This window comes from Nelumbo lutea, chromosome 3 (genome assembly GCF_056320005.1).
Source record: "Nelumbo lutea isolate HS-2025 chromosome 3, American lotus-T2T, whole genome shotgun sequence".
Classification (NCBI taxonomy): Eukaryota; Viridiplantae; Streptophyta; class Magnoliopsida; order Proteales; family Nelumbonaceae; genus Nelumbo; species Nelumbo lutea.
Genome location: NC_142686.1, coordinates 485,175 through 499,875, shown reverse-complemented (window position 1 = coordinate 499,875; position 14,701 = coordinate 485,175). Strand labels below are relative to the sequence as shown.

Here is a 14,701-nt window from a genome sequence, read left to right as displayed (position 1 = left end):
TGCTTTACAAAAATGTTTTTATTTCTTGAGATCAAGATTAACCAATTAAAGTAGAACAATTATGGTGCTTCAAGAGTACAACACTTTTGGTATTGTATTAAAAATTTTTTGCCTTCCAACTTAAAATTATATAATGGGGTCGTTATTGGTGTGTTTATTGTATATAGGGTAAGCGTGAGAACATGGGTTCGAGTTTGAAACTTGAAACTTGAAAGCATCCACTCTGCTATCATATTCGGGGTCATAGTTTTATCGCCTCTGGGCCTCTTGGGGTCGTAGGCATTAGGCAAACAAATTAACAAAGAGGTGGGCTTGGGGCCAAGATCAAATGCAGTTTGGGTAAGAAAGGGCCAACCCGCAGTTCATTAGGGTTTCATGCATTTTTGGTTGAGCTATAAATAAAAATTAGAATTTTAGCTCTCGGAGACTGTGAGTCGGGATCCATTTTCTGGGAAAGGAATTTGATCGAAGAAGGAAAAGATGCCAGCGGGACACGGACTCCGGTCGAGAACGAGGGATCTGTTTTCGCGGCCCTTCAGGAAGAAGGGTTACATCCCTCTGTCAACATACCTCCGGACCTACAGGATCGGGGACTACGTCGATATCAAGGTTAACGGCGCAGTTCACAAGGGCATGCCTCACAAGTTCTATCACGGCCGCACTGGTAGGGTCTGGAACGTTACCAAGCGCGCCATCGGCGTCGAAGTCAATAAACAGGCATTTACCCTATACCCCTCTCTCTCTCTCTCTCTCTAGTTGTTGTTTGACCTGAACACTGGTTTTGTTGTCTGGGTTTGACGTGAAAGACATTGTTCCTCTTTGGTTTTCTTTTAATCCAATCTGGTTATCGAGAAGTCACACAGATGCATATTGCTGTTCGAAATTACTACTGAATGTAGTTACATTGTGTATGTTGTTTTGATATCTTTCATCCGTCCTTTCATCAGTCAACACGAATGTTTCAAACTAGCTGTTAAAAAAACTCTAAAATTAGATATGTATTACGAAATCTCGAATGAATGGGACGCAAGTTTACTGCCTGCCTCAAAGAAAATGCCCATAATTTAATTATGTTATGCACTACACAATGCTGAATCAGAACAGTATTCCTGTTCTTTACACACCCCCCCCCCCAAAAAAAAATGCTGATCCCGTTTAGTTGGGACAAGGCTTAATTGAGTTAAGAACTTAAGATTCGAAAAAAACATGTAGTTGGGTAATATTGTTGCTGGATGCTGCATTTGGCATTCCTTATTTTAAGGACTTGTCTCCTTTTTGCAGTAAAAACCCATTGGTCACAGGGGTATTTTAACTGCAAAAAGGAGACAAGTCCTTAAAATAAGAAATGCCAAATGCAGCATAATTCTATACAATTTTGACCTTTCTACCTTGGTTTTCCAGTTTTCTTGTAATTAGTAGGTGCCTCGTAATTAAAGCTTAATACTAAACTCGACAAAGCTTCAATCCCAACTATTTTGGGTTACCTACACGATTCTTGCCTCACCATTGCACTCTATTGAGCGCCATGTTTTCTATTAAAATTGTAAAGCAATTTGACCAATCAATTTCCTTTAGAGTTGTCTTGGCTTGTTATATTTATTTGCAGGTTCTTAGTTTTATAAAAGTAGGTTAAACCAGAGCAGCAGAACTTGGTTATGTGACATAGTCTGCTATGCTTAGATCTTTAATTCGTCATGTGGACCAGGGCCAGGTGAAGGAGGATTGTGGTTTTTGGGTTTAAATTCGGTTCCTTGTTAAGTCAATGATATGAGGTGATTCTGGTGAAAAGCTTATATTTGAGTTTTATTAGTTAAAAATTTTATTCATGGTTCTCATTAATTTGCAACAGTTCCTAGTGTTTTTGCTCTTTCTTTTTTCAGTCTGTTAAAAAAACAAAAGGAAATGGTGTCTCTTTATATTTTTTTTCCACTTGACAGTGTTATGGGGTGGTGTCATCTAGGTTGGAAACAGGATTATTAGGAAGAGGATCCATGTGAGAGTGGAGCATGTGCAGCCATCAAGGTGCAGGGAAGAGTTCGAACTAAGAAGGATCCGCAATGATGAGTTGAAGGCAGAGGCCAAGGCTCGTGGGGAGAAAATCAGTACCAAGAGGCAACCTGAAGGCCCAAAGCCCGGTTTTATGGTGGAGGGTGCCACTCTAGAAACTGTTACTCCTATTCCCTATGATGTTGTCAATGACCTTAAAGGCGGTTACTAATTCTTTGAAGGTTGAGGCTTCTTTTTTCATCTTAGCCAATGCACTTTCTGAGTGAATTAGATCCTTTTGTAGGTTGGACATTTGCAGATTGATAGTTCTATTGTAAGGAACTGGCTTTTTGATGCTCTTCTTTTCTTTCGCTTTCTCATTTAACATTAGATCACAATTATTGTTGGTTTTTCATGTTTTTAATCTAATGGTAATGGAGCTGCTTTTACAAGACACCGTGATCTCCTCCCAACAGAAAAATGTTTGCGATACATTCCTAACATCTTCTATGCCCTCCTGCACACCTCATCTCAAACATGTAGAAGAGACATTTTTTCTTGGAACTACATGTTGACCAGAGTCACTAGACAATGCATGTTACTATTGTGGAAGTTTTGGTTTACATATGGGGATATGGAGATGATTCTGCTTCACTCTAATGTTTCAGCAATTTAGCATCCCTAGGGAAGAAAATAGTTGTGGATAAAACTTATGAAAACTTGTGACCATCAGGTCCTCTTTGTATTCAACTTCTACCCAACTACCCCACTATTTTGAAATGGCTTTCTTGAGATCAAATAATAGCCTTTTTATTGATCCTTATTTTTGTTTAGGTTGACTCTATCAAAAGTGAACCTTTTTTCTCATCAAAGATGAAATAGTTTCAGAGAAAAATAATGCAAAGAAACATTTTTTTTTTTATTCTTGACTGATAAAATATTGAAGTAACAAGTTGGGTTTGTGCTAGACTCGGAAATAGGAAAAAAATAGTGCAAACAGTATGTGTGTTATTGGCAGAAGATCCAAATTGGGATAATGAGCTCAACTTATGTCATTTTGTCTGTACTTTGCGCCTAGTCACTTTGGTCCTTGAATTTTAAAATGCAACAATTTAGTACTCAACAAAGTGGTGTCTCATTGGGCATTTTGGACCCCAACTTTTTTTAATAAAAGAGGCAGGGGTTTAGGACTTAATTTTTTTTATCAATGTTTAGATAGTTGATAATAAAAATTAGATGACACTCAAAAGACATTTTAACAGCTGGTTAACGGTAGAAAATGGATTGACATGATTTAAAAGTTTGGATTCTGAATTGTTGCATTTTAAAATTCAGAAACCAAAATGACACTAGACAAAAAAAAATTTCCCTTTTGAAAACACCTATACTACCCGTGTTTGAATTAAAGTACCTCAATCCTATATCCAACCCAAAATGACGTTCAACCTGACGAGACCTTAAAATATATAATCCCAATAGGACCTTAATAATCTGATTTGATGGGTGATTGTGTTAACCTGAATTTCATGACAAAATCTCAATATTGTTTTTATGAAAAGACTTTTTCATATTTAATTAAAACTAAAATTATATGACCGGAATCTTAGAAAAGATTTTGAGGGAAATTTATTTTGAAAAGGTCAAAGCATTTAATGCTCAAGTACATATGCTTTGAGCATAACAAACTTCGCAATCTGGTTTGAGCTCGATTGCTTTCTGTAAGTGTGTGAAAAGTTGCACAAGAGAAGAAAGGAGTGAAACTCCTGCAATCAGTACCGGCAATGCACAAAAGGAAATTGGAGATTCTACCAACAGGATATTGATAAGAGATAGGCAATCATTCTCCACCCGAATTTGGTAGGGCTTCGGAAGAGGTAGAGGGAAATAATGAAATAATGGAATGGCATGAATCTTCATGATATATATATATATTTTCCGTTGAGTCAAATTTAGGCTGCGTTTCAAAAAGATGTAAATGGAGTAAATCCGGTTCAGGTTAAATTTGCATTTTGGTTCATTTTTGCTTGTATTTGGTAATATTACATTTTTGTATTGATAAATAACAGACCAATGCATATTTACATAGATAATAAGATGTAAAATTATATCAATAAAAAAGAAGTAAATTTGCATTTAAGTGGTCTTTTGATAAAAAAAAAAACATATGCTTTTATTGGAATTTGTGTTTTCATCCATTACATCTAAAAGTCTATTTGGTAAGAAGGTAAATTTGTCAATGCAAAACTAACCCAACTTTACAATTTATATGAACCGTTTTACACTCTACATATTTGCATTGTTTCCAAACACAGCCTTAGGGATGGAAATTTTCCATGTGTCCTGCTGGATATTCAACTTCCTGATCCCATTGGGTCGAGGATGGAGATTGCGTTAATGGGGACGAGACAGGGACAGTGATGAGGAGTGAATTCTCCGCCTCACCCCAACCCTGATTAGGAATTCAAATATATTCGAAACATTTTTAATTTAAAATTTTCGAGGATTCAAGTTCCATTGCTAGCTGAAAATGGGAACAATGGAAATTGATTCTGGTCCAGGTTCTCAATGCTTATTGTTAGGGCAACATTTAAAGTAGCTATAAATGCCATTGCAGGGACAAAATTTACTAAAGAACACTATACTGTTTAGCCTCATTTGCAGCTATGATAGCTCCCCTTAAATCTATATCTATACTGAAGTATGAAGTAGAATGTGTAATTTTTCTTAACTAAAATACCCTTATCCTTGAATTTGGTCCATTTCCAATTGTAGGGGCACAAAATGTAATTTGAACTACTATTTTTTACCTAATTCGGTTTTCTTTCATTGAATCTTTAGGTTGTGTTTGGTTGCAATGTTAATAAATTTGCCCTAATGCAAAACCATGGCAGTGCAAATGATTTGAGTGTAAATTCTTACCCTTTTTTGTTTCAAATTTTAGGTTATTTTGTTTGATTGCAGTACAAATGAAGTAAATTAAGACATGAAGTAGAATAAAGTAAAATCCAAAACAAAATTAAACAAGAATGTGCATTTTTTACATTTGTACTAATGCAAATGAATTTGCACTGCAACCAAACACAACCTTAAGGTACTAAATCCTATTCTCTCATTAGATCTTACATTTAGGCTGTGTTTGGTTTGAAGGAAAAAGTAGGGAAACCTTTACAAACCTTGTATAAGGTTCCCCGCCTTTCCCTTCCTTTCCCTACCTTTTCTTTTCACTATAATTATATTATCACATGAATTTTTATACAAATTATAGTTCAGCACTATAATTACATAGTGATTTTTTTTTCACCACTGGAGGAAAAAGAAAAAAGAAAAATTGTTTAGCAACCTTGGTTATTGATCTCTCATTGTCATCTGTATTTTTCTTTATTTTTTCAGTTTTACCTCTTGTTCATTCTCCATTGTAAAAGGTTCACCTTGGAATGTGCATTCATATATGTTGTGATTCTTGTGCAAATCTTTTAGGCATTTTCTATATATTGGAAGGCAGTTGCAACCAGTAAGTGTTGCTAAGAGAAGTGGGAACTTGCACAGTTTAAGTTGGGTATTGCATTTGACCTTTCTTTAGTTGCTTGACCTCTGTTTTTAAGTGAATAATATTGTAGTAGCCACTACGTATTGGGTAGTGTTGCAATTTGATTTAAATGTTACCATGGAATTTAATCAAATGTTTTATCACAGTTGTTTGATTATTGAGTTGTTTCACATGGCATAAGTCCAATTCATATTTTGTTAATTGCGATAATTAGCCCTGTAAGCAGGGTTCCTATCTTATTAATTTGATTTCCGAAATAATTTCATGTAAAAAATCAGTTCCCCTATGTTAGCTAATCTGATGCAATTGACATTGCGAAGATGCCACAATACTTGCATAGTTTTAGTTTGTGTAAATGTAAATCTAACAAAGGTCAAGTATGTACTTTTCCCTGTGATTTTGTATTGGCTTTACTACAGCATTCGAGCAGGTAAAAAATCCAAGTAGGGACAGAAGATAAATTGTCTTTGGAAGATGGATAAGAATATGATCATTTTATTGAATTCTTGTTTGGACAAAATATTAACAATCAATCATTTCATCTCTACGGGTAGATTGATGGAGAACTTTTTATTTGACAAGTAATGAGGAATTTTATTGATTCAGAGATTCAAAATTGATACAAGAATTTTTGAACCAGCAAACAGTGATATGGGATCATCTATTCCAGCTCCATTGTCTTGCGATTAAAACTTTATATCTGAAATACTAAGTAGATGAGGCATTTCATTTTGAAAATGTTTCTTTTTGATTTTTTAGAATTAGAAGCTAGAATCGGCAGAGGAACACTATAAACCTGGAATCAAATTTGAGAATTATTTCTTTTGTTTTGATGCAAAAAAAAATCTAAAGCATTGGTTAAATAGATCAACCCTCTGTTAACAGGCATTGCTGTTGTTGGTTTTGCTTTTGTCGGATCTCCTTCTCATTGTTCATTGGCTGTCTTGGCCGGCATTGCAGCGGGAGCATAGTTAACACGATGGAACACGGTGGGCAAGTAAGAATGGTATTTGAGATGTACAAGAATTGTACAGGGGTTTTTCAAACTGTAGTCTCTTTCTCATAATAGTTGTATAGATTAAATTGAAGTACAAAGGACTGTTGTAAGATGGATGGTATGATTTGATCATGTCATCAAATGCACATGGTTTGTGTAAAAGTGTTGAAAGCTTGTAATTATAGTTATGATAGGAGCCCCACTCAGAATTCAGGGATACCTAAAATATGTAATCAAATTTTTAGTCTACACGGCTAGTATGTCATAAACAATTGACGTTCTTTTTTTTAGGCAATTTCTTAGTGCCTGTTTGGCAAGTGTTTTGTAGAAGATCTGTTAGTTAAAAGACTGGGTTAGCTTTTGCAAATTAATCTTAGAAGACCAAAGACTGTTTGGATGAAATATTTTTCATAGGTCTCAAGAGAGATCATAAAAGCTAGAAGACCGTTTGGTAATTTAAAGAAATATGTGTTATATATATATATGAATGTCTTGTGTATTGGCCAACAAACCTTTCATTTAACACATGGGACCCAAATACATTTTCTAAGGTGAGCCCCATATACCATTGGTGGATATGTATGTGGTGCTCATATACATTTTACAAGGTGGGCCCGACATACCATTAGTGGAAATGCATGTGGGGTCCACGTGTGCACATGTATGTGGGGCCCACACACATTTTTCAAGATGGGCCTCACACACCATTGGTGGACACGTATGTGGGGCCTACATGCATTTTACAATGTGAATGTGGGCCCAACATACCATTGGTGGACATGTATGTGGAGTCCATGTGTGGACATGTGTGTGGGGCCCATATACATTTTTCAATGTGGGCTCACATACCATTGGTGGACATGTATGTGGGGCCTACATACATTTTACAAAATGGGCCCCACATGCCATTGGTAGACATGCATGTGGGTCATGTCTGTGGGCCCCACATAACCATTGGTAGGTCTCACTTACACATTCAATTTTTTTTTGTGAAAAGATAACCAATTTTCTCTCAAGTGTGTGCATCATACCACACGTTCGAAGAAGATGGGGTGCTAAAAGATTGTAAAAGCTTCATTTGAAGCTTCTTGAAAAAACCCAAATTCAGACTGCTAGCGTCTTTTACGGGTTGCAGCTTTTTTCCTATAGATCTTTCCATTGCCAAATGGGAAAAGCCCAGAATTCAGGCTTCCAAGCTTCTAAATAGCTTGAAGCCTGCACGAAAAGACTTGCCAAATGCGACCTTAGTTTTCCTAACCATTTGCTAATTTCCTATTCATCATCTTATTTCTTTGTTTTGAGACATGTTATTTTTGTTATCTTTTGAGATTTAGTTATTTATAGTATGTACTTATTATTGGACAAGAATAATTTTTTCCTTACATCTTCCCGTTTGTTTAGGAGGCATATTGAGGATTGCATATATAATTTATTGATCAAAATTGCATACATAATATAGTGCTTCTTTTTTTGAGTCATCAAAAATTTAGTTAAGCTATTGCAATGTAATCATTGTGATTAGATTATTGATAGACCGCGATCCGGCTGGTCTTAACTGTCCGCTGCCTTGCTTCCGAACGGGGTAGTAGGGAACCTGAACCGGAGGAGATGGGAAAGCGCCGAGGGGAACCCGGTGTAGAGGCTCCGAAGCTCAAGTTAGAATCCTTCAAAAGCAAGGTAATACCAGATAGCGCAAAGTTTTTGCATACCTCCGTTGTCGGGGGGCAGGGGGCTCTTATAGTCGCTTCGTGCACTCGTCCCGAGGCCCTTGTCAGGTCGGGTATGGTTACCCTTGTGCTTGTCAATTCGGCCATCGTCCTTTCTGCTGAGACAGAACCGTCACTGCCTAACCGTCTAACTGGAGAAGGCGGTGTCAATGGCGGTGGTAAGTGGCTGTTTAGAGTGTTGTCGCCAAACGTCAGATCTCAAGTCAGTCAGGCGTGGCGCCCTCGGGCACGGACTTCCCTAGTGTCAGGCACGGTACGACTTGTTTGGTTTTGGTGCCTAGAAGGTGATGCGAAGTGCTGAGCGAGGCGGTCTTGAGCTCGGAGGTATCTATAGGGCAGGTCAGTTCGGCGAGGTGTATCCCGAACTGTTACAAGGTGGGTCAGTTCGAGGAAGTGTATCCCGAGCTGTTACAAAGTGGGTCCGTTCGGCGGTGTAACCCGAGCTGTTACAAGGTGGGTCAGTTCGGCGGTGTGTATCCCGAGTTGTTACAAGGTGGGTCAGTTCGGCGAAGTGTATCCCGAGCTGTTACAAGGTGGGTCAGTTCGGCGAAGTGTGTCCCCTTGTTCCCGCCTAGGCTTGGCCCCTTTTGCTGAGCTGTTGTTTCTGCCACGTGTCACATAATAGAGAGGTCGGGCCAAATCTTCCTTCATCAATTGCCCCCCACTCCTTGCACCGGGGGTCTTGCCATGGTACGGGGAGTTTTCGCGAGGTAGCAGGTGGATTTGTCCCGTCCTTCGAACCTTCACTGCACGAGACGCTTTTGCTAGGGTTCTTTTCGGTTTTCGAGAAGGCTGGAAACGTGCTTACTCAAGAACGCTGGTGGTTGTGACCGCGTGTTTTAAATTCCAAACCGATTCACGCCGCTAGGACGTGACAACGGGTCATTTCGAAAAGGCGCGCCACTGCTGTACGTGCGCGGGCGACTGTTAGGGAGACGTGCGGCGCGTCAGTTCCGGAAAGACGCGTGTCGAAGCGATGTCAGTTTCAAAAAGACGTGCGCTAACGTTTCACTTTTTCCGGAAAGACGTGTGCCAATCACGTCTCGACCTTAAGGGTTGTGCGGTCGGTAAGAACGTGGGCCGTCGGATCATCTTCGGTCTGTATGGTTGATTCTTGGCTACTGTAGCTATAAATAGTGGGGGACCCCAGTCGGTTTGTCACTTCTGCGGTTTGTCTACTGAGTTCGCGTCCAACCTTTCAGCTCGCGTCCAAGTCTTTTCCAGCTCGCGTCAAGGCTGGTTATACAGTCTTCACGGTTCTTTGGCTTTGTTCTCAAACTTTCCGGTGAGTATTTTCTTGAATCCATCTTTTCCTCGATGTCTAGCTTTGATAGCTCAGACGATTCTTCGAGTAGGGCCGACGTAGGTTCCACCAACCGAGCCGTGTCCCCAAACTGCCTCAGTGATCCTGAGGTGGAGCTTGAGGACTATGAACTAGTGGGTCAAGTTGCTTCGGGCAGTTTGGCGACTACCTCCCGCCGAGGTCAGATACTAGACAAGTTTGGTCCTTTGACCATGACGCCTGAGGGGCTTCAATCCATACTTCTGTCTTACAATCTTCCTGGGGGGTACACATATTTTATTCCTTCGGGTAGCTTTCCTTGGGAACACGGTCTCGACGAGATCGTGATTTTTCGAGAGCAGCTCACTGCAAGGTTGCGACTTCCTTTCCATCCCCTTCTCGTCGAAGTCATAAACCACTTCGGTGTCACCATTGGCCAGATTCATCCGAACTCTATTCGAAACCTGATGGGGACAATTTCCCTTTTTTGCGAGCAGAACTTTCCCTTGGACTTAGAGATATTCTCCTCTATCTTGATGCTCAAGAGACAGGCGGGTTCTCTTCCTGGGGGGAGACGGGTGTATTACCTTTCTCCTCGCCAGGGTTTCAAGCTTCTGCACGATCTTCCTAATAAGGTCCCGGCTTGGAAGCGGGACTACATCGGCGTGCGAAGTGCACAAGGGTGGCCCTTTCAGACTGGGTGGGGTGAGGCCGCTCCCAATTTGGGCGTAACTCTTGATAAAGAGACGGTGAAGGGTCTCCGGCAATGGGCACGACAAGGCTTAAAGTGCCACCACTACTTAACGGAGGCCAAGCTTATTGCAGTCGGCCTGAGTTCGGGTAGGTTTCTAGCTATGCGGTTTCTTATTTGCTTTGTTCTTTCATTTTTTCTGATGTCAAACTCGTTTCTGCAGGTGTGATGGACGCGGAGAGAACTCGTGGGGGGTGCTTGTTTCAAGGTATGAAGAGGAGGAAGCGGGTCGCCAAACGAACTCGTACCGAGCTGCCCCTGGATGAGGAGCCCCAAGTTCCAAACCATACGCCGGAGCATCTGCCCAGGGAGCCCGAAGTGACTCCACTGGTGCACGAAACTGTCGGGGCGCCTTACGCTGAGACTACTCATACGGACGCTCCAGCGTACTCAAGTGCTCCTGCTCACTCCGGGTCTGCTCATACGCGGGCTGGGCCCTCAGGCTCGGGAGCTCAAGGTGAGTTTAGGAGTGTGTTGACGCCGAACTACGCTCTTCAGAAGAGTAGGGATGCTACTTTCCCTGAGGAGGTCGCAGCGTGGACCGATCTTCCCTTGAATCAGGTCGCTTGCCGTGCCATAACACATGCCATGGTGGTAAGTTAGATTCTGTCTTCCTTTTTTATTATGTTGGTTCTACTGTCATTTGCTCACTTGTTTCTTTTGGTAGGTGAATTCTTCGATTTATGCCTTGGCGGCCCAAGTGGAGAGGAGCTCGCGACAGGTGCGAGCTGCTGAGGCTGCCGCTCATGCTGCTGAAGAAGCCTTCCGTGCTGCAGAGGCAAATTCCCGGGCTGCTGAGGCGGCTGCTTATGCTGCTGAAGAGGCTGCGTCGCGATGGCCAGACAGGCGAGGTCTCAGCGTGACGCCGAGGCCATGGAGGTAGTTGTCAAGCATATGGCGGACTTGAAGTTGGATTTGCAGCATCAAGTCGAATTTCTTCAAGAGGACATCAGGGAGAGAACACAGATTTTTTCCCAAGGCATTGAAGACGCCAAGAAGAAGGCAGTTGAAGACTACATTGCCTCTCCGCGTTTTGACGATCTGATGGTGGACTCTTACAGGAGGGGGTTCAAGTTGAGCCGGTGGATCATCCAGAATACGTACCCCGACCTCGATGTAAGTGCCATAACCACTTCGCGTATAACTCAGGAGATGGCCAATGCTGCCGATGGCGAGCCAAACTCTGAAGGAGAGGCAGGGCCTTCGGGTGTTGTTGAAGTGCCTTCCGATGGCGAAGAAGTGGCTTCGGGCATGTAAATTTTTTTTTTTACCAATGCACTGTTTCTTGCAATGGAGTGTCTTTTTCCCCTTGCTCATCTTCCCCGAGCTGTTTCTTTGCCGGGTTATTAAATTTCCGCGGTCTTTTATGCCGCGAACTGATTTTTTGCCGAGCTGATAATGTGTTGTCTACGCCGAAGTTCCTTGGCTTGCCTTGTGCCACATAGGGCCTGATTTCATCCACTTCACTAGGTGGTTTATAAGTAGTATCGCCTTAAGTTCACGATATTCCACGTTCGAGGTACTCGTTTGCCTTCCAAGGTTTCGAGTTCGTATGTGCCCCTGAGCACTGTATTTACTTTATAGGGCCCTTCCCAATTAGGTCCAAGCTTGCCGATGCCGCGTTCGGGCACCATAATCTTACGGAGGACCAGGTCGCCGACTCGGAAGCTTCGTTGCTTTACTCTGTTAATGTAGTAGCGAGCTACCTGCTGCTGGTATGCTACCGTTCGAAAGTGTGCGAGGTCCCTTACTTCGTCCAGTAGGTCGAGGTTAGTGCGTAACTCGTCTCCGTTCGTCCGATCGTCGTATGTTTCTAATCGCAACGTTGGTATTTCGATTTCCGCCGAGATCACTGCTTCAGTGCCGTAGGTGAGGTTGAAGGGGGTTTCTCCCATGGCTGCTTTTTCAATCGTTCGGTGAGCCCATAAGACACTTGGTAGCTCTTCGGCCCACAATCCCTTAGCTCGATCCAGACGTGCTTTCAGTCCGCGCAGGATGGCTCTGTTCATTACTTCCGTCTGACCGTTTGCCTGCGGGTGTGCGACTGACGTGAAATTTTGCCGAATCCCCATGTTCTGGCACCACTCTTGGAACTTGATATCCTCGAACTGTTTACCGTTGTCGGAGATTAGAACCCGAGGTAACCCGAACCGACATACTATGTTCTTCCAAAAGAAGTTCTGTATGTTTCGAGCCATAACAGTTGCCAGAGGTTCGGCTTCTATCCACTTCGTAAAGTAATCTACCGCAACAACCAAGAATTTTCTTTCGCCTGTTGCTGGTGGGAATGGCCCTAGGAGGTCGATGCCCCATTGTGCGAAGGGCCACGGGCTGGCGAGGTATTTGAGGTCGGAGGCGGGTTGATGGTGGATGTTAGCGTGCTTCTGACACTTGTCGCATTTTCTGACGAGCTCGACAGCTTCTACCTTCATCGTTGGCCAGTAGTATCCTTGTCGAAGTGCCTTTTGGGCGAGAGCTCTGCCCCCCAAGTGTCTGCCGCACAGGCTTCATGAGTGTCGCGGAGTACGAACTCAGCTTCGGTAGGTCGTAGGCAACGCAAATAGGGGAGCGTGTACGACCGTCGGTATAACTGTTCGTCTATTATGACGTATTTGGCCGCCTAGCGTTTCACCCTCTTAGCCGCATTGCGTTCTGCAGGGAGGGTTTCGTCTATCAGGAAGCTCGCGAGTGGATCGATCTAGCTCGGCTCTGCTTCTAAGACGGGAGCGACCTCCTCTGTCCCCCCGAGAATACTAGGCTGAGGTAAGACCTCTATGTACACAGTTCTCATATTGTTGTGACTCGTACTGGCTAACCGGGACAGGGCGTCGGCCTCAGTGTTTTCTGACCTCGGGATTTGCCTGATGATGTGTGACCGGAAGTTGAGCAGGGCTTCTTTTACTTTGGTCAAATATGCGATCATGGAGAGATCGTGTGCTTTGTATTCGCCGATAACTTGGTTTACCACGAGCTGAGAATCGCTGCAAATGACCAAGTGTTTTGCCTTTACCTTTCGCGCTTGGTCCAGCCCGACGATCAATGCTTCGTATTCTGCCTCGTTGTTGGATGACGCGAACTCAAAGCATAGTGCGTGTTCTAATTTTGTGCCGCCCGGGCCGCACAAGACTATTTCAGCTCCGCTGCCTTGCCGGTTCGAGGAACCGTCCACGTGAAGGATCCAGGGCTCGTCATCCCAGTTCGCGCTTCGCCTAACCAGGAGAGATGCCACACTGGCTGCTACTTCACCGGGTTCAGACTCTATGGGCTCAGGAGCTCCAGGTTCGCTTGAACTGGGGACCTCGGGCTCGACCTGTGGGGCTTCGTGGCTGAAAGTGCACTTGGCGATAAAATCTGCCAAAGCTTGGGCCTTGATAGCGGTTCTCGGTTTGTAGTGGAGGTCGTACTCGCTGAGTTCGATGGCCCATTTTGTCAGTCGACCGGAGACCTCGTGTTTGAGTAAAACTTGTCTAAGAGGTTTGTCAATCAGGACAATGACGGTGTGAGCCTGGAAGTATGGGTGGAGTTTCCGAGCTACTATTACTAGGGCGTATGCTAGTTTTTCTATCTCCGGGTACCTTGCCTCTGCTCCCTGCAAAATTTTACTAACATAATAGATGGGTCGTTGGACCCGGTCTGTTTCTTTTATCAGTACCGAACTGACCGCCTCGTCGCTCGCCGAGAGGTACAGTTCTAAGACCTCACCCACCTCGGGCCGGGCTAAGGTTGGCACACTAGCGAGGTAAACTTTCAGTTTGTCAAACGCGAACTGGCAGTCCTGGGTCGACTCGAACCCTTTGCCTTTGACTGCCTTGAAGAAGGGTAGGCAGCGGTCTACTGACTTAGACAAGAAGCGGCTTAGAGCGGCTATGCGGCCGTTTAGCCTCTGAACCTCTTTTACTTTCCGATGTGGTTTCATATCTACAATGGCTTTTATCTTGTCCAGGTTGGCCTCAATACCGCGTCGATTGACAATGTAGCCTAGGAACTTGCCCGAGGCGACACCGAAGACACACTTGTTGGGGTTCAACTTCATGCTAAACAGACGCAGGATTTGGAAAACAGAAACTATGTCTTGTATTAACTCTTGTGAAAACTGAGTCTTGACGACCATGTCGTCTACATAGCACTCTATCTTCGTACCAATCAGGGGCCAAAATAGCTTCTTTACAAGTCTTTGGTAAGTCGCTCCGGCATTTTTTAGTCCGAAGGGCATTACTTTGTAGCAATACAGGCTGAACTCGGTTATGAAGCTGGTTTTTTCCTCATCGGATGGGTCCATCCTAACTTGGTTGTAGCGCGAGTAGGCGTCCAGGAAGCTTAGCAACTCGTTTCCCGAGGTCGCATCGACTAGGCGGTCAATTCTGGGGAGGGGGAAGCAGTCTTTCGGGCAAGCTCGGTTCAGGTCGGTATA

At 43.2% G+C, this 14,701-nt stretch overlaps 1 protein-coding gene across 1 annotated transcript; it reads left to right on the top strand.

Annotated features, from left to right (window-relative positions):
* The first annotated feature begins 336 nt into the window (after positions 1-336).
* Positions 337-2,440, top strand: LOC148862249 (Translation protein SH3-like family protein). Its single transcript, XM_088977755.1, has 2 exons — positions 337-717; positions 1,961-2,440. The coding sequence occupies exons 1-2, from the start codon at positions 481-483 to the stop codon at positions 2,216-2,218; spliced, it is 495 nt and encodes a 164-aa protein (XP_088833881.1). The 5' UTR covers positions 337-480; the 3' UTR covers positions 2,219-2,440.
* The last annotated feature ends 12,261 nt before the right edge of the window (positions 2,441-14,701 follow it).